Here is a 20,418-nt window from a genome sequence, read left to right on the forward strand (position 1 = left end):
CTGGGGTGTTACTCCTCGCGTGCACATCTGTCCCTGGAGTGTTACTCCTCACGTGCACATCTGTCCCTGGAATGTTACTCCTCACGTGCACATCTGTCCCTGGCATGTTACTCCTCGCAGTGATTTATCGTGCGATGCCACATTCCCACATTAGAGGACCCCCCAGACCCCCAGACACGTGGGCCGGAACGCCGTACAGTAGCGTGTTTGTTTCCTATTGTGAAGTCGGCGCTCATCGTTTACTACACGTAACATTGGCTGCAAGGCCTTCACATTCCAGGACATGAGCCGTTCCATCATCCTCTCATGGCGGCATTGGGCCCAAAGGTCTCATGTGGATTCTTAGCAGCCAATCAGGAGGCAGCGTTGTGCGTTGATCTGACTGGTGTCCGTTTGGTGAGGAAAGTCTTCTCTGTGTTTGTTTTCAAAGCTTTAATAAATGAACCCCGGCCATAAATCTGTGTCTGGGGGGCGATAAAACCGTCTGCTGCGTCCAACAGCAACACGCCAGATGTTGGAATGTGGACTGTCCGGGTGATACAGACACATGTGGGGGCTTAATACTTTGCATGTGATGATGGCACATTCATCTGATCTGGGGGGAGGGGGCTATGGGGGGGCATTACCACAATGTCTGGTGGAAGGGCCTGGGAAGTAATATGGAAGACACAGCCAGGTGACTACCATTGTCCTTGGAAAGGCTCTTGAAGTATCTACTGACCACAGCAGCAAATGTACAAACGTAGCCAGATGCCGGCAGTGAGCTATAGTCTACACGAGTATACCGGGGGTCTCCACACTACAACCCCCTACAAGATCTTATCCGGACCATTGCTGGCAGATATTGAGGCATCAGGTCAGCAGGAGCTGCCTATGGTCCCTGCTTCTCCCGCCGGTGTCCTACCAACCAATGATGAGCTTGCCCCATCATTTACAGGAGGATAGAACTTCCTCTATCCAGACCTCCTGCTATGGCCATGCTGTAAGCCATACAAGGAGAAGGAGGACACTAATGGGGACACTGATGCAAAGGTGGACTCTGATGAAGACCCAAATGTAAAGGCAGACTCTGATGGAGACACTGATATAAGGGGGAATCTGATGGGAACCTTGATGTAAGACTGGACCTCTGATGGGGACACTGATATAAGGGGGGACTCTGATGGGAACCTTGATGTAAGACTGGACCTCTGATGGGGACACTGATATAAGGCTGGGACTCTGATGGGAACCTTGATGTAAGACTGGACCTCTGATGGGGGACACTGATATAAGGGGGGACTCTGATGGGAACCTTGATGTAAGGCTGGGCCTCTGATGGGGACACTGATGTAAGGGGGGACTCTGATGGGAACCCTGATGTAAGGCTGGACCTCTGATGGGGACACTGATATAAAGCTGGGCCTCTGATGGGGACACTGATATAAGGCTGGGACTCTGATGGGAACCTTGATGTAAGTCGGGGCTGTGGGGGGTACCCCGATATAAGGCTGGACCTCTGATGGGGACACTGATATAAGGCTGGGCCTCTGATGGGGACACTGATGTAAGGCGGGACTCTGATGGGAACCTTGATGTAAGTGAGGGCTGTGGTGGGTACCCCGATATAAGGTTGGACCTCTGATGGGGACACTGATATAAGGGGGGACTCTGATGGGAACCTTGATGTAAGACTGGACCTCTGATGGGGACACTGATATAAGGGGGGACTCTGATGGGAACCTTGATGTAAGACTGGACCTCTGATGGGGACACTGATATAAGGGGGGACTCTGATGGGAACCTTGATGTAAGTGAGGGCTGTGGTGGGTACCCCGATATAAGGTTGGACCTCTGATGGGGACACTGATATAAGGGGGGACTCTGATGGGAACCTTGATGCAAGGCTGGGCCTCTGATGGGGACACTGATATAAGGGGGGACTCTGATGGGAACCTTGATGCAAGGCTGGGCCTCTGATGGGGACACTGATATAAGGGGGGACTCTGATGGGAACCTTGATGCAAGGCTGGGCCTCTGATGGGTAACCTGATGTAAATGGGGGCTTTGGTGGGTACCCTAATGTAAGGCTGGACCTCCGATGAGGACCTTGATTTATGGGGGGCTCTCTTGGGGAGCCTAATGTAGGAACGGAGGGGGGGTCTGATAGGGACCCCGATGTAAGGGGGGACTCAGATGGGGACCGTGATATGAGGAGTGACTCTGATGGGGACCCTGATGTAAGACTGGACCTCTGATGAGGACCCTGTTGTAAGGGGGGACTGTCTTGGGCGGCATACTGTAGGAAAGGGGGGGTGGGAGTCTGATGGGAGCCCTGATGTAAGCAGGGACTCTAATGGGGGCCCTGATGTAAGGAGGGCTTTGGTGGGTACCCTGAAGTAAGGCCGGACCTCTGATGTAAGGGGGGACTCTATTGTGGAACCTAAAGTAGAAAAAGGAAGGGGGGGACTCTGATGGGGACACTGATTTGAGGCTGGACCTAATGTAAGGGGGGACTCTTCCGAGGAGCCTGATGTAGAAAGGGGGAAGGGGGGGAACCTGATGGGGACACCGATATAAAGAGTGACACTGATGGGGACACTGATTTGAGGCTGGACCTCTGATGAAAACCCTAATGTAAGGGGGGACTCTTCTGGGGAGCCTGATGTAGAAAGGGGGGAGGGGGGAGTCTGATGGGGACCCTGATGTAAGGAGGGACTCAGTAATTCATAAAACACATTTTTTGGCCTGTGAAAATAAAGTATACCATGTGACCCTCATACTGCACAGTTTGGAGACCCCCACCGGTCTGTATAAATAGTTTATTGCCAACTGGAACTGGATCTTCCTGGCAACAAGGCAACCCTCTCACTGAGCACGTCTCTTTTTCTTGGCCGAGGTTCCCCTAAACCTGAAAGAACCTTTTCATATCAGAAGCTGCAGAGAGGAAATTTCCTGAGGTGATATAATCTGTGTTTGGCCTACTCACCTCGTCCCACCGCGTGGACATATGGCGGGGTAGAGCCACGGATCTGGAAACACAGAGCCTGTGGCGAGTCCGGGACCTTCACAATCCTGAAGATATGAAATGATTACATCGGTCATTATTTCATTCTTCTACAGGAGATAGAACACAATACGGCACCAAATCCTCCTCATTCCCACCACTGGTGGTCTATAGCAGGAACCACCAAGACTGGGGCTCCTGATTAATGTGTCTGGAGGGACTGGATGTCCAGATTGGACTTCTCTTGGTTTTATTTCTCTATTACAGACACACAGGTTACAAAACCACATCAGGACAGTAACCTTGGGGCTGCCCATCGTCATCTACATATCACATGATAGGCTACAACATACTAATCAGTTCGGTTCTCTCATATGTCCTCCTGTCTGCTTTGTCCGATTCTAGAACCTCAAAACCTTCTTCTGGAATACAATGCCCTCCAACCACACTAATGATAATCCGTGGCAGAAGAAGTCGCTGGATCCACCGTTACTCTTATATATTACATGTGTAGGCAGGTGCATTCTATTTTCTCCACCACAGGTGGCGCTCAACCGCAGTGGCACTGCAGAGGGGGATGTCAAGAGGAACATACTCATCTATGGTTTCCTGGGTCACTGGGGAAGGGATCCCGTTGCATGCTGGCGTCCCATGTGACTCTGGCAGCCATCTTGGGTCAGCAGAGTCTATTTAAAACCCTGGCTTGGCAAGAATTTTGCAAGTGGATAGTGTAGGGACAGGTCACCAGTCTGTCAGGGAAAGGTTCCAGATGAGTAGTGACATGATAGAGACATGCCATCCTCCCTGGAATCCTCCCATTTGGGCATAGACCGGCCAGGCCGCATTTCACCTTCTGAGACAGATGCTGTCGGCACATTGGAGACCCGCTCTGCGACACATTCCCATTAAGAACTGAGTATTCCCAGTCGGGTGCTTCCCCGCTGGGCTCTTTGTATGGTTGAACCAGACTCTGTGTAATCACTGTTGCTGCACCGTACTCCACCCACATATGTCCTCCTGTCTGCTTTGTATGATTCTAGCATCTCAGAAGCTTCTTCCAGAACACCATGCCCTCCACCCACAATAGTAATAATCTATGCCATTGGATCCACCCTTACTCTTTCGATTTGATGGCCACCAGGATCCGGATTGGCCGCCTTGAGCAGAACGACTGATTTAGGAGGACCTCCACCTCGGAGAAGGGTCGGAGGAACACCAGATCTTCATTGATGGAGTAAATCTTCCGTCCAACTTGCAAGCCGGCCATCTAGAGAGAGCGAGAGGAAGAACGTCACTTAGACATCACACTCTGATCCTATCTGGGTAATGTGTAAATACAAATCAGAATGTTTTCAGTCACTTTCTGGGTTCTGAGCCGGACGTAATTGGTAAAGTGGCTCTAGGGAATATTCTGGAGGGGGGGGCACCAGAATTCCCGACCTTCCATATGAGTGCGCAGCAAAGCAGAATCGTCCATTAGCAGCAAACGCTGAATTATTTATTGATAAAACCTCGTACAGCTCTAATCTCACCAGCAACTTACAGCCCTCCATGAAGGCCAGAAATCAGCCGATAATTTATCGTGACAACGCGTTCCTGTTTAATATTTTATCTCCCAATAGACGAGGGCTGATAGAGATCCGTCATTACTAAATACTGAGTCTATAAAGGATGGGGGGGGGGGGTGAAAGAGATAGCAAGGAGTAGGAAAGAAGGTAAGGTAGTAGAGGAAACGGAGAAAAGGAAGAAATAGTGAAGAGAAGAGGGAAGAAGAAAACGGAGAAAAGGAAGAAATAGTGAAGAGAAGAGGGAAGAGGAAATGGAGAAAAGGAAGAAATAATGAAGAGAAGAGGGAAGAGGAAACGGAGAGGGAAAGAGAAGGGTTCTGAGAAAGAGAAATGAGAAAGGGAGGAGATAGAGAAGAGGAAGAGTGGAAGGTAGAGAAGGGCTGAGAGGAAGGAGAAGGAAAGCAGGGAAAAGAGGAGAGAGAGGTAGAGAAGGAGAAAGACAGGTAAGAAAGAGACAGAGAAGGAGAGGGAGAAAGGAAAAGGTAGAAAGAGAGAGGGGGGAGGAGAGAGGGAAAAACAAAGAGAAAGAAGGGGAAAATCAGACAAATAGGGAAAAAACAACAGAAAGGGAAAAAAGGAGAGATAAAAATATAGAGGGAGGGAAAGAAAGAAAGAAGAAACAAAGAGAGGGGGAAAGAGGGAGAGGGGGGAGGGAGAGGGGGGGGAGAGAGAGGGGGAGGGATAGAGAGAGGGGGGAGAGGGAGGGATAGAGAGAGGGGGGAGAGGGAGGGAGAAAGAGAGGGGGGAGAGGGAGGGAGAAAGAGAGGGGGGGAGAGGGAGGGAGAAAGAGAGGGGGGAGAGGGGGGGAGAAAGAGAGGGGGGAGAAAGAGAGGGGGGAGAGAGATAGAGGGAGGGGGGGGAGGGGGAGAGAGAGACAGAGGGGGGAGAGAGAGACAGAGGGGGGAGGGGGGAGAGAGAGACAGAGGGGGGAGGGGGGAGAGAGACAGAGGGGGGAGGGGGGGAGAAAGAGAGGGGGGGAAGAGAGGGGGGAGAGGGAGGGGGGAGAGGGAGGGGGGAGAGGGAAGGGGAAAGGGAGGGGGGAGAGGGAGGGAGAAAGAGAGGGGGGAGAGGGAGGGAGAAAGAGAGGGGGGAGAGGGAGGGAGAAAGAGAGGGGGGAGAGGGAGGGAGAAAGAGGGGGGGGAGGGAGGGGGGGAGAGGGAGGGAGGGGAAAGAAAGAGGGGGGAAGAGAGAGAGGGAGAGGGGGAGGGAGAAAGAGAGGGGGGAGAGGGGGGAGAAAGAGAGGGGGGAGAGGGGGGAGAAAGAGAGGGGGGAGAGGGGGGAGAAAGAGAGGGGGGAGAGGGAGGGAGAAAGAGAGGGGGGAGAGGGAGGGAGAAAGAGAGGAGGGAGAGGGAGGGAGAAAGAGAGGGGGGGAGAGGGAGGGAGAAAGAGAGGGGGGAGAGGGAGAGGAGGGAGAGGAAGAAAGAGAGGGGGGAGAGGGAGAGGGGGGAGAAAGAGAGGGGGGAGAAAGAGAGGGGGGAGAAAGAGAGGGGGGAGAAAGAGAGGGGGGAGAGGGAGAGGGGGGAGAGGGAGAGGGGGGAGAGGGAGAGGGGGGAGAAAGAGAGGGGGGAGAGGGAGAGGGGGGAGAAAGAGAGGGGGGAGAGGGAGAGGGGGGAGAAAGAGGGAGAAAGAGAGGGGAGAGAGGGAGGGAGAGGGGGAGAGAAAGACAGAGGGGGGCAGGGTGGGAGAGAGAGAGGGGAGAGAGGGGGAGAGGGAGGGAGAAAGAGAGGGGGGAGAGGGAGGGGGAAAGAGAGGGGGGAGAGGGAGGGGGAAAGAGAGGGGGGAGAGGGAGGGGGGGAGAGGGAGGGGGAAAGAGAGGGGGGAGAGGGAGGGACAAAGAGAGGGGGGAGAGGGAGGGACAAAGAGAGGGGGGAGAGGGAGGGACAAAGAGAGGGGGGAGAGGGAGGGACAAAGAGAGGGGGGAGAGAGGGGGGGAGAGAGGGGGAGAGAGGGGGGGAGAGAGGGGGGGAGAGGGAGGGGCGGAGAGAGGGGGAGAGGGAGGGGCGGAGAGAGGGGGGAGAGGGAGGGGCGGAGAGAGGGGGGGAGAGGGAGGGGCGGAGAGAGGGGGGGAGAGGGAGGGGCGGAGAGAGGGGGGGAGAGGGAGGGGCAAAGAGAGGGGGGGAGAGAGGGGGAGAGGGAGGGGCAAAGAGAGGGGGGAGAGGGGAGAGAGGGGAGAGAGGGGGGAGAGAGGGGGGAGAGGGGGGAGAGAGGGGGGAGAGAGGGGGGAGAGGGGGGAGAGAGGGGGAGAGGGGGGAGAGAAGGGGGAGGGGGGGAGAGAAGGGGAGGGAGAGAAGGAGGGAGGGAGAGAAGGGGGAGGGGGGAGAAAGAGGGAGGGAGAGAAGGGGGAGGGGGGGGAGAAAGAGGGAGAAAGAGAAGGGAAAGAGGGAAAGGGGAAGAGAAAGCGAGAGAGAGAAAAATGAAGGGCGGGGAAAGAGAGGGTAAATGGGGGGGGGGGGAGAAAAAAAGATGGAGAGATAGAGAAAAAGAAAAGGATGAGAGAGAGAGGGAGAGAAGGCACAGAAGAAGAGAGGGAATGGAGGAGGATAGAGGGAGAATGATGTAGAAAAGGAGAGAGGAAGAAAAAGAAGGAGAGAGACGGAGGAAGAGGAGTGAAGACGAGGAGTGAAGACGAGGAGTGAAGAAGAGGAGTGAAGACGAGGAGAGAAGACGAGGAGAGAAGACGAGGAGTGAAGACGAGGAGAGAAGACGAGGAGTGAAGACGAGGAGAGAAGACGAGGAGTGAAGACGAGGAGACAAGACGAGGAGAGAAGACGAGGAGTGAAGACGAGGAGAGAAGACGAGGAGAGAAGACGAGGAGTGAAGACGAGGAGTGAAGACGAGGAGAGAAGACGAGGAGAGAAGACGAGGAGAGAAGACGAGGAGTGAAGACGAGGAGAGAAGACGAGGAGAGAAGACGAGGAGTGAAGACGAGGAGTGAAGACGAGGAGAGAAGACGAGGAGAGAAGACGAGGAGAGAAGACGAGGAGAGAAGACGAGGAGAGAAGACGAGGAGAGAAGACGAGGAGTGAAGACGAGGAGTGAAGAAGAGGAGTGAAGACGAGGAGTGAAGAAGAGGAGTGAAGACGAGGAGTGAAGACGAGGAGTGAAGACGAGGAGAGAAGACGAGGAGAGAAGACGAGGAGTGAAGACGAGGAGTGAAGACGAGGAGTGAAGAAGAGGAGTGAAGAAGAGGAGTGAAGACGAGGAGAGAAGACGAGGAGAGAAGACGAGGAGTGAAGACGAGGAGTGAAGACGAGGAGTGAAGACGAGCAGTGAAGAAGAGGAGTGAAGACGAGCAGTGAAGACGAGGAGTGAAGACGAGGAGAGAAGACGAGGAGAGAAGACGAGCAGTGAAGAAGAGGAGTGAAGAAGAGGAGTGAAGAAGAGGAGTGAAGAAGAGGAGTGAAGACGAGGAGAGAAGACGAGGAGTGAAGACGAGGAGTGAAGAAGAGGAGTGAAGACGAGGAGTGAAGACGAGGAGTGAAGAAGAGGAGTGAAGAAGAGGAGAGAAGACGAGGAGTGAAGACGAGGAGTGAAGACGAGGAGTGAAGACGAGGAGTGAAGAAGAGGAGTGAAGAAGAGGAGTGAAGACGAGGAGTGAAGACGAGGAGTGAAGAAGAGGAGTGAAGACGAGGAGTGAAGACGAGGAGTGAAGACGAGGAGTGAAGACGAGGAGAGAAGACGAGGAGTGAAGACGAGTGAAATAGTGGAGAGAATGATCGGTCTCAGGTTTCCCACCATCTGTTAATAACGGATCCCCCTTCACACAGTATACATGGATATCATGACCCCGGGGGGCGCTCACCTCGGCGTGTGATCCCTTCCGGACAGACTTCACCACAATCGCTTTGTTCTTCTCTTCGATGTCAAAGCCGTAATCTTCTTCCTGTGGGGGGATCTGAGGGAAGAGACAATATTTATAGTGAGTCCATCTCTAATGACATGAGTGGGATCAGACTTTACATCGCCATATTCCTAATACAGACTGGTGGAGTCTCCCTCTAGTGGCAATCTGTATAACAGGCAGTGCAGTTGTCACTCTTCCTGAATAAGTTATGACAAAACCCGGGGAGTTACCGTGAAGTTCCCAGGTATTAGTTGGACTATAAGTCTCAGCATGCCCAGCCCATATTGGCTATGGAACCACCATACCCAACAAGCTGACCTTGTCTACTGGTGGACCTATGAGGGGATTTTACCATGACAAGACCAGAATGTGGAGCAGCTGTGCATGACAACCAATCGGCTTCTATCTTTCATTTTCAACTCATACCTGAACAAGCTGACGATAGAAGCTGATTGGTTGCTGCTCCAGATTCTTTCTACTCCAGCTTTAACAAATTCCCCCTACATGACGCATTATTCCCAGTTCATTTTTAGCTGTGGAACTGCTATAAGCTGACCATGTCTACTGGTGGAACCATAAGTCTCAGCAGGCCCAGTTCATTTCTACCTATGGAACCACCATAAGCAGACCCCATCTGCTGGTGGAACCATAAGTCTCAGTATGCTCAGTTCATTCTTAGCTATGGAACCGCCATAAGCTGACCCGATCTACTGGTGGAACTATATGTCTCAGCATGCCCAGATCATATTTAGCTATGGAACTACCATAAGCAGACCCTATCTACTGGTGGAACTATATGTCTCAGCATGCTTAGTCCATTTTTAGTTATGGAACTGCTATAAGCAGACCCTATCTACTGGTGGAACTATATGTCTCAGCATGCCCAGATCATATTTAGCTATGGAACTACCATAAGCTGACCCGATCTACTGGTGGAACTATATGTCTCAGCATGCCCAGTTCATTTTTAGCTCTGGAAATGCCATTGGATCTACTGCCGTTTTTGAACTACATGGTTCAGAATGCCTTTAGATAAAGTCGCAGTTTTTCCTGTTAACAGTCCCTATTAAAAGCCGCCTAAATATACATTCTGGATAAACGTTTCCCCAAGATGTGTAAGTATTAAACAGGATTTATTCTATTTTCCCACCATGACATAAGACGGCCTGCAGGGGGCGCTCTATGCCTGAGCACCATGCAGCACAGGACGGGTGGCCCCTTCTATTCTCATAGAACAGGTTGGCTCCTGTAGCCGGCATTCATGTTCTGAGGTTCTCTCCTGCGGTCCCTCGGCTAATCGTGGACCGCTCCTCGCTGCCAGGACGCGGCATTTATCAGAAGTCAAAGTAGAGAGCGTGGAAGGAAAGTTCTATTTCTGAGCGGCGGTCAGGGGTGGTGAGGAATGTGGACCAGGAGAGGCCAGCTATTTATATCCACAAATAAAAGACTACAAAATTCCTGCAATGTGTAAAACATCTGGCTGACCCTAATTACAGTGTTTGGGGGCCTCTCTCTGTAAACAAGGCGCAAACACGCAGATTCCTCGCCGCGCGTCCACATGGCAGAAACTTCCAGACCTGTACGGGGTCATCTCATAGGCCCTTCATAGTCACAGCTCAATGAAGTCATGACTTTCACCGCCCAGCCTATGTTAACATCCCCCCCTCAAAAAAAAAGATGACAGGAAAGTGAAGAAAGTCCAACTTAGAAGAAATGATTATCAAACATAAAGGTTGGATATGAGGTCATTATGACCTCACACACCATTTTCGGCAATTTATAAATCTCACGTTATACATTTCCACCCCGTTGGGCATCTTAAGAAAGGTCCCCACATGGTGAGGTCCGGGAATGCTTGGAGTTGTGTTATCCTGATGTGTTGCCAATTGATGCTCCTAGATTCTAGGACCTAGAATGATCTGATGGCACCATCCAGCAAGCCGCTACAGCACTTCAGAGGATGGAGCAGCCATTCTGAACAAGGGTTCCATGACCCCCACCCCTCCCCCACCCCACCTCCAGGGTTCCTCCAAAGGTTTCCTGTGGCTGATTGACCTTCAATTTGATGTTGCCTACATGGTTCCAGAGGCCATTGCCACTTGGCAAAGCCATCAGCATGACATGATGATCTTTTTAGCTGTCTACAAGGGTGGCAGCACCACTGTAAGATGGCATTCTTCCCACTGACCCCCAATGTAAGGGACATTCTTCCCACTGACCCCCAATGTAAGGGACATTCTTCCCACTGACCACCAATGTAAGGGACATTCTTCCCACTGACCACCAATGTAAGGGACATTCTTCCCACTGACCACCAATGTAAGGGACATTCTTCCCACTGACCACCAATGTAAGGGACATTCTTCCCACTGACCACCAATGTAAGGGGCATTCTTCCCACTGACCCCCAATGTAATGGACATTCTTCCCACTGACTCCCAATGTAAGGGGCATTCTTCCCACTGATCACCAATGTAAGGGACATTCTTCCCACTGACCCCCAATGTAAGGGACATTCTTTCCACTGACCACCAATGTAAGGGACATTCTTTCCACTGACCACCAATGTAAGGGACATTCTTCCCACTGACAACAAATGTAAGGGGCATTCTTCCCACTGAACCCCAATGTAAGGGACATTCTTCCCACTGACCTCCAATGTAAGGGACATTCTTCCCACTGATCACCAATGTAAGGGACATTCTTCCCACTGATCACCAATGTAAGGGACATTCTTCCCACTGACCCCCAATGTAAGGGACATTCTTCCCACTGACCCCCAATGTAAGGGACATTCTTCCCACTGATCAACAATGTAAGGGACATTCTTTCCACTGACCCCCAATGTAAGGGACATTCTTCCCACTGACCCCCAATGTAAGGGACATTCTTCCCACTGACCACCAATGTAAGGGGCATTCTTCCCACTGACCACCAATGTAAGGGTCATTCTTCCCACTGATCACCAATGTAAGGGTCATTCTTCCCACTGACCTCCAATGTAAGGGACATTCTTCCCACTGACCCCCAATGTAAGGGACATTCTTCCCACTGACCCCCAATGTAAGGGACATTCTTCCCACTGACCCCCAATGTAAGGGACATTCTTCCCACTGATCAACAATGTAAGGGACATTCTTTCCACTGACCCCCAATGTAAGGGACATTCTTCCCACTGACCCCCAATGTAAGGGACATTCTTCCCACTGACCACCAATGTAAGGGGCATTCTTTCCACTGACCACCAATGTAAGGGACATTCTTCCCACTGACCACCAATGTAAGGGGCATTCTTCCCACTGACCACCAATGTAAGGGACATTCTTCCCACTGACCACCAATGTAAGGGACATTCTTCCCACTGACCCCCAATGTAAGGGACATTCTTCCCACTGACCACCAAAGTAAGGGGCATTCTTCCCACTGATCCCCAATGTAAGGGACATTCTTCCCACTGACCCCCAATGTAAGGGACATTCTTCCCACTGATCACCAATGTAAGGGACATTCTTCCCACTGACCTCCAATGTAAGGGACATTCTTCCCACTGACCCCCAATGTAAGGGACATTCTTCCCACTGACCCCCAATGTAAGGGACATTCTTCCCACTGACCCCCAATGTAAGGGACATTCTTCCCACTGATCAACAATGTAAGGGACATTCTTTCCACTGACCCCCAATGTAAGGGACATTCTTCCCACTGACCCCCAATGTAAGGGACATTCTTCCCACTGACCACCAATGTAAGGGGCATTCTTTCCACTGACCACCAATGTAAGGGACATTCTTCCCACTGACCACCAATGTAAGGGGCATTCTTCCCACTGACCACCAATGTAAGGGACATTCTTCCCACTGACCACCAATGTAAGGGACATTCTTCCCACTGACCCCCAATGTAAGGGACATTCTTCCCACTGACCACCAAAGTAAGGGGCATTCTTCCCACTGATCCCCAATGTAAGGGACATTCTTCCCACTGACCCCCAATGTAAGAGACATTCTTCCCACTGACCCCCAATGTAAGGGACATTCTTCCCACTGACAACCAATGTAAGGGGCATTCTTCCCACTGACCCCCAATGTAAGGGACATTCTTCCCACTGACCCCCAATGTAAGGGACATTCTTCCCACTGACCACCAATGTAAGGGACATTCTTCCCACTGACCACCAATGTAAGGGACATTCTTCCCACTGACCCCCAATGTAAGGAACATTCTTCCCACTGACCACCAATGTAAGGGACATTCTTCCCACTGACCACCAATGTAAGGAACATTTCTACTATTGACCACCAAGAAATGGGGGCATTTTTTCCATTTTTCAACCATTTAATATGTTTCAATAAGGGTCCCCGAGACCTGAAAATTATTTGAGAGGTTCTTGTAGAATAAGAAGGTTGAGAAAGACGGGTGTGAAGTCTAGTAGGCGTCCACATAGTGTACATCCCTGGCTCTGATAGTCGGGGCTCCATAAAGAAGCTATGATTTTTACTGGAGCAGCAAGTGATGGTCCTAGCAGTCCGTGTGTGTACAAGGTTATAGGTACATTGGGGCCACCACATCTCACACAGCTTTGTGTCTTAGCTGGTCACAGGTAAGGATGGTGGAGCGAATACTCTACAGGCACACTAATCACAGATACAAATGGATATCACTCTAAATTTCTATATCCTGTTAAAACGTGTTCATACCAAGTTCTCTTAGAATTGCCCCATCATGTATTCAGTCAAAGAGCTTAATAAGCTCTGAGGAGCCTAAGTGGACTTTTAGTTGTGTCCTCATCCCACCCATCAGTCCTTGTTTGTTTTTGACACCCATTTTGCACACATTCTAAAAATTCTGTTGCTGGGATACCTAAAAATAAAACACAAAACCTCCAATATGTGTATTTTTGTGCACTGCCTGTGCTAACACTTAGACGAGCTGTGTGGTTTCCGTTGAGGAGGCTTGTCTTGCTGCGGAGGAGAAGCCTTGTGCCACCACAACCTGCAGAGTGAGCTGAGCCGGGGAACGTTACACAAGATTTCTGATAAGGAAATAAGTCAGCACAATCCACCTCCCACCATGACCTCTATTTATGACACAAGGCTTGGTGGCCTGACAGAGGCATCACCTACAAACATGGAGGCCATGTGGCCAGTACTGAGGGCTTCTTACCAGAAGAGTCTTGGCCAGGATGTTCTCTATCAGTTTAAAGTCATTACGGAGCTGCTTGTTCTTGGAGCTCGTCCCCTCCATCTCCTCGTCAGCGTGGAATCGGAAAAACTGTGATTCGTCCTTGAATTCGCTCTTCTCCAGGACTGAGAAGACAAGATGTTGGCATGTTAATACAGAGGACAGAATGAGCTGGCCGCGGTTTATAGATGATGAGCTAAGATATAGGGCCTGTGTTACCGAGCCCAATCTAAGGGAATGCAAAACACGACTGAAGGGGGTCCATGGGGGCGGGGGCAACTACATCTGAATGATCTACGGGCAACTGCATCTGAATGATCTACGGGTAACTGCATCTGAATGATCTACGGGCAACTGCATCAGAATGATCTACGGGCAACTGCATCTGAATGATCTACGGGCAACTGCATCTGAATGATCTACGGGCAACTGCATCTGAATGATCTACGGGCAACTGCATCTGAATGATCTACGGGCAACTGCATCTGAATGATCTACGGGTAACTGCATCTGAATGATCTACGGGCAACTGCATCAGAATGATCTACGGGCAACTGCATCTGAATGATCTACGGGTAACTGCATCAGAATGATCTACGGGCAACTGCATCAGAATGATCTACGGGCAACTGCATCTGAATGATCTACGGGCAACTGCATCTGAATGATCTACGGGCAACTGCATCTGAATGATCTACGGGCAACTGCATCTGAATGATCTACGGGCAACTGCATCTGAATGATCTACGGGTAACTGCATCTGAATGATCTACGGGCAACTGCATCTGAATGATCTACGGGCAACTGCATCTGAATGATCTACGGGCAACTGCATCTGAATGATCTACGGGCAATTGCATCAGAATGATCTACGGGCACCTGCATCTGAATGATCTACGGGCAACTGCATCAGAATGATCTACGGGCAACTGCATCAGAATGATCTACGGGCACCTGCATCTGAATGATCTACGGGCAACTGCATCAGAATGATCTACGGGCAACTGCATCAGAATGATCTACGGGCAACTGCATGAGAATGATCTACGGGCAACTGCATCAGAAAGATCTATGGGCAACTGCATCAGAATGATCTACGGGCAACTGCATCAAAATGATCTACGGGCAACTGCATCAAAATGATCTACGAGCAACTGCATCTGAATGATCTACGGGCAACTGCATCAGAATGATCTACGGGCAACTGCATCAGAATGATCTACGGGCAACTGCATCTGAATGATCTACGGGCAACTGCATCAGAATGATCTACAGGCAACTGCATCAGAATGATCTACGGGCAACTGCATCTGAATGATCTACGGGCAACTGCATAACAATGATTTACGGGCAACTGCATCTGAATGATCTACGGGCAACTGCATAACAATGATTTACGGGCAACTGCATCTGAATGATCTACGGGCAACTGCATAACAATGATCTACGGGCAACTGCATCAGAATGATTTACGGGCAACTGCATCTGAATGATCTACGGGCAACTGCATCAGAATGATCTACGGGCAACTGCATCTGAATGATCTACGGGCAACTGCATAAGAATGATCTACGGGCAACTGCATAAGAATGATCTACGGGCAACTGCATAACAATGATCTACGGGCAACTGCATAACAATGATCTACGGGCAACTGCATAACAATGATCTACGGGCAACTGCATCAGAAAGATCTACGGGGCAACTGCATCAGAATGATCTACGGGCAACTGCATCAGAATGATCTACGGGCAACTGCATCAGAATGATCTACGGGCAACTGCATCAGAATGATCTACGGGCAACTGCATCAGAATGATCTACGGGCAACTGCATCAGAATGATCTACGGGCAACTGCATCAGAATGATCTACGGGCAACTGCATCTGAATGATTTACAGGGCAACTGAATCAGAATGATCTACGGGCAACTGCATCAGAATGATCTACAGGCAACTGCATCTGAATGATCTACAGGGCAACTGCATCTGAATGATCTACGGGCAACTGCATCAGAATGATCTACAGGGCAACTGCATCAGAATGATCTACGGGCAACTGCATCTGAATGATCTACAGGGCAACTGCATCAGAATGATCTACGGGCAACTGCATCTGAATGATCTACGGGCAACTGCATCAGAATGATCTACGGGCAACTGCATCAGAATGATCTACAGGGCAACTGCATCAGAATGATCTACGGGCAACTGCATCTGAATGATCTACGGGCAACTGCATCAGAATGATCTACGGGCAACTGCATCAGAATGATCTACAGGGCAACTGCATCAGAATGATCTACGGGCAACTGCATCAGAATGATCTACAGGGCAACTGCATCAGAATGATCTACAGGGCAACTGCATCTGAATGATCTACGGGCAACTGCATCTGAATGATCTACGGGCAACTGCATCAGAATGATCTACAGGGCAACTGCATCAGAATGATCTACAGGGCAACTGCATCAGAATGATCTACGGGCAACTGCATCTGAATGATCTACAGGCAACTGCATCTGAATGATCTACGGGGCAACTGCATCTGAATGATCTACGGGCAACTGCATCTGAATGATCTACAGGGCAACTGCATCTGAATGATCTACGGGCAACTGCATCAGAATGATCTACGGGCAACTGCATCAGAATGATCTACGGGCAACTGCATCAGAACGATCTACGGGCAACTGCATCAGAACGATCTACGGGCAACTGCATCAGAATGATCTACGGGCAACTGCATCAGAACGATCTACGGGCAACTGCATCAGAACGATCTACGGGCAACTGCATCAGAATGATCTACGGGCAACTGCATCAGAACGATCTACGGGCAACTGCATCAGAACGATCTACGGGCAACTGCATCTGAATGATCTACAGGGCAACTGCATCTGAATGATCTACGGGCAACTGCATCTGAATGATCTACGGGCAACTGCATCTGAATGATCTACGAAGAGTCTCACACTGATGTCCACCTGATGCCAGCCCTGTAGGCCCGTACAGTTTACATTTCTTTCAGCCATTCTGGTGACATATCCTATCCACGCTGTAATGAGAGATCTGTCCTGTGTCCGCAGCGGAGGAGGGGATGTGAATGCAGTGTAATTGGTGGAGTAGGGATCGGCGAGGATTGGTGAGGACAATCTACAAGTATCTCTCCGACTTCCAGACAATTACAGGCTGCAGCACCAGGTGGGGGTTGGCTGGCACCATTCAGAGCTCCCCGACCACAAAACTTCACTATAAAAAGATCCGGTATCCAGGATCCAGACATGAAGCAGCAAAAACACCAGGATATCCGCAGTCATCGGCCGCCATGTCTGCCGGCAATCACGCTTCAAATCAGGAACGCACAGCAGGAGATCCAATGTTTGTGCTGGCCTCCAGATGACTCGGGTACGTCATCCCCATCATTTCACCAGTGTGGGTCAGGCCCCCATATGGGGGTGTCTGGCTGGGGTGCGGGCACCGCAGTGTTTTAGTGCGCCCACCACAGTTTTAGTGTGCCCGGGGTGCAGCATCCAGCCTCAGGTGTCCAGGGATGAATACCCGAAACGCAGTTCTGTGCTCCAGGCCCGCGTCCCCTGAACAGATACATAGAGCATTCAGCCCCTCCAAGCTGGTGCCAGCCATAGAGGTGGTCAGGTTGCCGGCAGCGGGGCTGGGTGTCACATCTAACCCTCCTAGGGGCATAAAATGCCAGAATTAGTGATGGTCCTTATGTTCGAGGCAACGCAAGTTGGCCAGCCGCGTCCCACAATGCACTGTGCTCTCACAGTGTATTGTGATTGGCCAAAGCAACGCACCTGTCCACAGTCCACGTGCAATGCTTTGTCCAATCACAGCACAATTGGGCGGAGCTAGCGGTGATGTCACCAATATCTTTGCCCAATTGTTTACATCGGACTCGCAAATGTCAGATAGCGGAGGGTGCAGACGGGTTGGCGGGCATGGTATTTTTTTTTGGGGGGGGGGGGGGGCGAGTTGTCGTGACAATGCTGGATGCCGTGATTGACGATGGATTACAACAATGGAACCTTTTTTTGGGGGCTTTTTTTTATTTAAAGGACTTCTGTTGTGTTTTTATTCACATTTTACACTTTTTTGGTGAATGGGTAGGCCATACTCATTCACAAGGGGGAAGGGGGGCTGGGATCTGAGGGTCCCCTTGTTGAAGAGGGCTTCTAGATTCCAATATGTCACCCCCCCCCCCCCCCCCGCAGACCCCCACAACCACAGCCCAGGGTTGTGGGGAAGGTGCCCTTGTCCCCATCACAGTCCTTCCTCAGTGACAAGGTTCTAGGTGCCCCCTACCCCTCCAGAGCAGTACCTGCAGGGTAAAAATCTATAATACACTCACCCCACCCCGCCTTACATGGTGCAGGGGGTGACGTCATCCTGCTGCCTACAAGACCCCGAGGAATGCAGAGTACCAACAACTTCTCACAAGATCTGGGCAGCTTGGCATTCTCTGCGACTTCTCCGGGAGCAGAAAGACGTCACCCTCCCCAGCTGCAGGAGGGGTTTGAGCAAAGGGAGGAGGAGGGAGGAAACCTGACCAAGCAAATCTTGTTACTGAGTTTAATACTTTGTTTGACTTGTTGCAGTCTACTGTGCAGCAGAGCTCAGACTGAAAGAGGGAGGAGCCATGCAAAGAGCCCATCAGGAGCATGCTGATAGGAGGAGAGAGCAGTCCAGTAACAGCATGGGGGAGGGACAAGACCTGAAAGTGCTACTGAACTGCAGAAGGAAGTTGAGGAAAGGTAATTAGATGGATGGGGGAGGGGCAGGGGCTTGACTAAGTGGACTGAGGTGGCCTTATTTATGACTTCATGATGGTTTTCTGTACAGCAGAACTCAGACTGAAAGAGGGAGGAGCCATACAAAGAGGCAATCAGTTGTCCTGCAGTGCTCATGTGCTAACAAGGGGCGCGCTGATAGGAGGAGAGAGCAGAGTGACAGATTAGCCCTTCAGTCTGCTGCTTCTCCTCTCACTCTCCAATCACTGGCTGGGGGAAGGACAAGACCTGAAAGTGTTGCTAAACTGCAGCAGAGGAAAATCTGGTCTCCTCCCCATGCCAGGCAGGGCTGTGCTGTGTGGCAGAGCTGTGTAAATCTCAGGTCTGGATGAACAGGCAACATCTGCCATACGTATATCTCATCCGTTTATTCAGCTGCTGGTCTGGAGTTCAGCTTTAGATACCCTTAGCGCCCTTTAGCTGCAGTCTGGCAGCACGGGCTGTAGCTTTGGATGGACGTTTAGCAGGCTTTTAGCGAGTCCCGTGGCTTACCATGGTGCATGAATCCATTGTTACAGAGCCCAATGCCAAGAGTCACGGCCTCCTCTCTCGTCTGACAGTCACCCTAAGAGAAAGGAAAAAAATACGACACCCCGTTACTTTCCATCTCCTGGGAACAATGCCTGGAATGACCCAGAATCCTCCGCTGAACAATTATCCCCCCCCCTCCCCCCACATTCATTCATACTTTGTATAAATAGCGCCGTACTTCTCCTGGCGGGAGGAAACAGGAAGCTTTATTGACGGATGATGGCAGCTAAATGGGGAGCGGATTGTTTTACGGCTAATGAGGGACATTGTTGGGAGCCGAGCGCCGCCAGCAGCCAAATTCGCTCGCTAGAACGTCAGCGGCCCTTTATGGATCGTCTCGGCCCCGTCGTCGGGGAGGAAATCATCTCAGCTTTTATTTTCCTGAAATTGTTTCCATCTCTGAACGAGCCGGCTCGGGTCCCAAGGAGAAGGCAGAGGCGGAAAAAGTGGAGAAGACTTTCCAATTCTTACGGATTGTCTGAGACTTCCAGAGACGGGTCAGGGAGATGTCAGCCATCAGGGGGGGAAGTGGTGTCACTCAGCTGCACGCGTCTGCGGCCAAACGTATGAACAGATCCGCTCCATGCCGAGAGACCAAATCTAAAGCCTTGCTTATCTGGAAATGTCACGAGGCGGCGCTACGTCAGGAACGCAAAGAGGCGGGAACATTTCCAAACCGCCTGATAGCCGGAATCTGGACAATGTCCGCCGACACCAACACTAAAATAATGAGCAGAACCCAAAATCAAATCTCCGAACCCTCGTCCATTGGGAAAGCTTCCATATCTTCTACCCCGAGCCCATATCTGCTCCACAATCAGTGGCGTCTGTCTGTATTCCTAGGCGGGAAGTTCATTGTGTGCCCTTCCTGCCCACTCCCGACTTCTCCTTAAAATCTCTGAATGCCCGGGGGGGGGGCGGGAAGGATTGGCAATGGTGACCACAGGTATTGGACAAAAAATAAAGAAAGTGCACCATTCAGATGCCTCATGGAACGATGTCTCCACCACAATGGTTGCATTGGTGACTGGTGGTGCTGGTCAGCTCATCAAGCTCCATGTGGACTACAAGGAAATGGCGCCCATCCGCCCTCAGAACCAGCACATTGTAAACTTACGGATTGGCTGAGAAATAATGAGCAGAACCCAAAATCAAATCTCCAAACCCTCGTCCATTTCCATATCTTCTACCCCGAGCCCATATCTGCTCCACAATCAGTGGCGTCTGTCCGTATTCCTAGGCGGGAAGTTCATTGTGTGCCCTTCCTGCCTACTCCCGGCTTCTCCTTAAAAGTTCTGAATGGTCGGGGGGGGGGGGGGGGGGGCGGGAAGGATTGGCAATGGTGACCACAGGTATTGGCCAAAAAATAAAGAAAGCGCACCATTCAGATGCCTCAAGGAACGATGTCTCCACCAAAATGGTTGCATTGGTTGGTGCTTTTCAGCTCATCAAGCTCCATGTGGACTACAAGAAAATGGCGCCCACCCGCCCTCAGAAC

General features: G+C 51.0%; 1 protein-coding gene across 1 annotated transcript in view; it reads right to left on the minus strand.

The window, feature by feature from the left end:
• Positions 1-20,418, minus strand: part of LOC149428789 (phosphatidylinositol 3,4,5-trisphosphate-dependent Rac exchanger 1 protein-like) — a 97,747-nt gene that overhangs the window by 15,464 nt on the left and 61,865 nt on the right. Inside the window, exons 10-14 of the mRNA XM_089666997.1 lie at positions 18,882-18,954; positions 13,562-13,704; positions 8,357-8,449; positions 4,105-4,253; positions 2,969-3,054 (exon numbers count right to left, since the gene is read on the minus strand). Of these exons, the coding sequence (XP_089523123.1) occupies positions 2,969-3,054; positions 4,105-4,253; positions 8,357-8,449; positions 13,562-13,704; positions 18,882-18,954 (544 nt within the window). The remainder of the gene's footprint in view (positions 1-2,968; positions 3,055-4,104; positions 4,254-8,356; positions 8,450-13,561; positions 13,705-18,881; positions 18,955-20,418) is intronic.

This window comes from Staurois parvus, unplaced genomic scaffold (genome assembly GCF_062004578.1).
Source record: "Staurois parvus isolate SC_StPar_1 unplaced genomic scaffold, SC_StPar_1.0 ptg002967l, whole genome shotgun sequence".
Lineage (NCBI taxonomy): Eukaryota > Metazoa > Chordata > Amphibia > Anura > Ranidae > Staurois > Staurois parvus.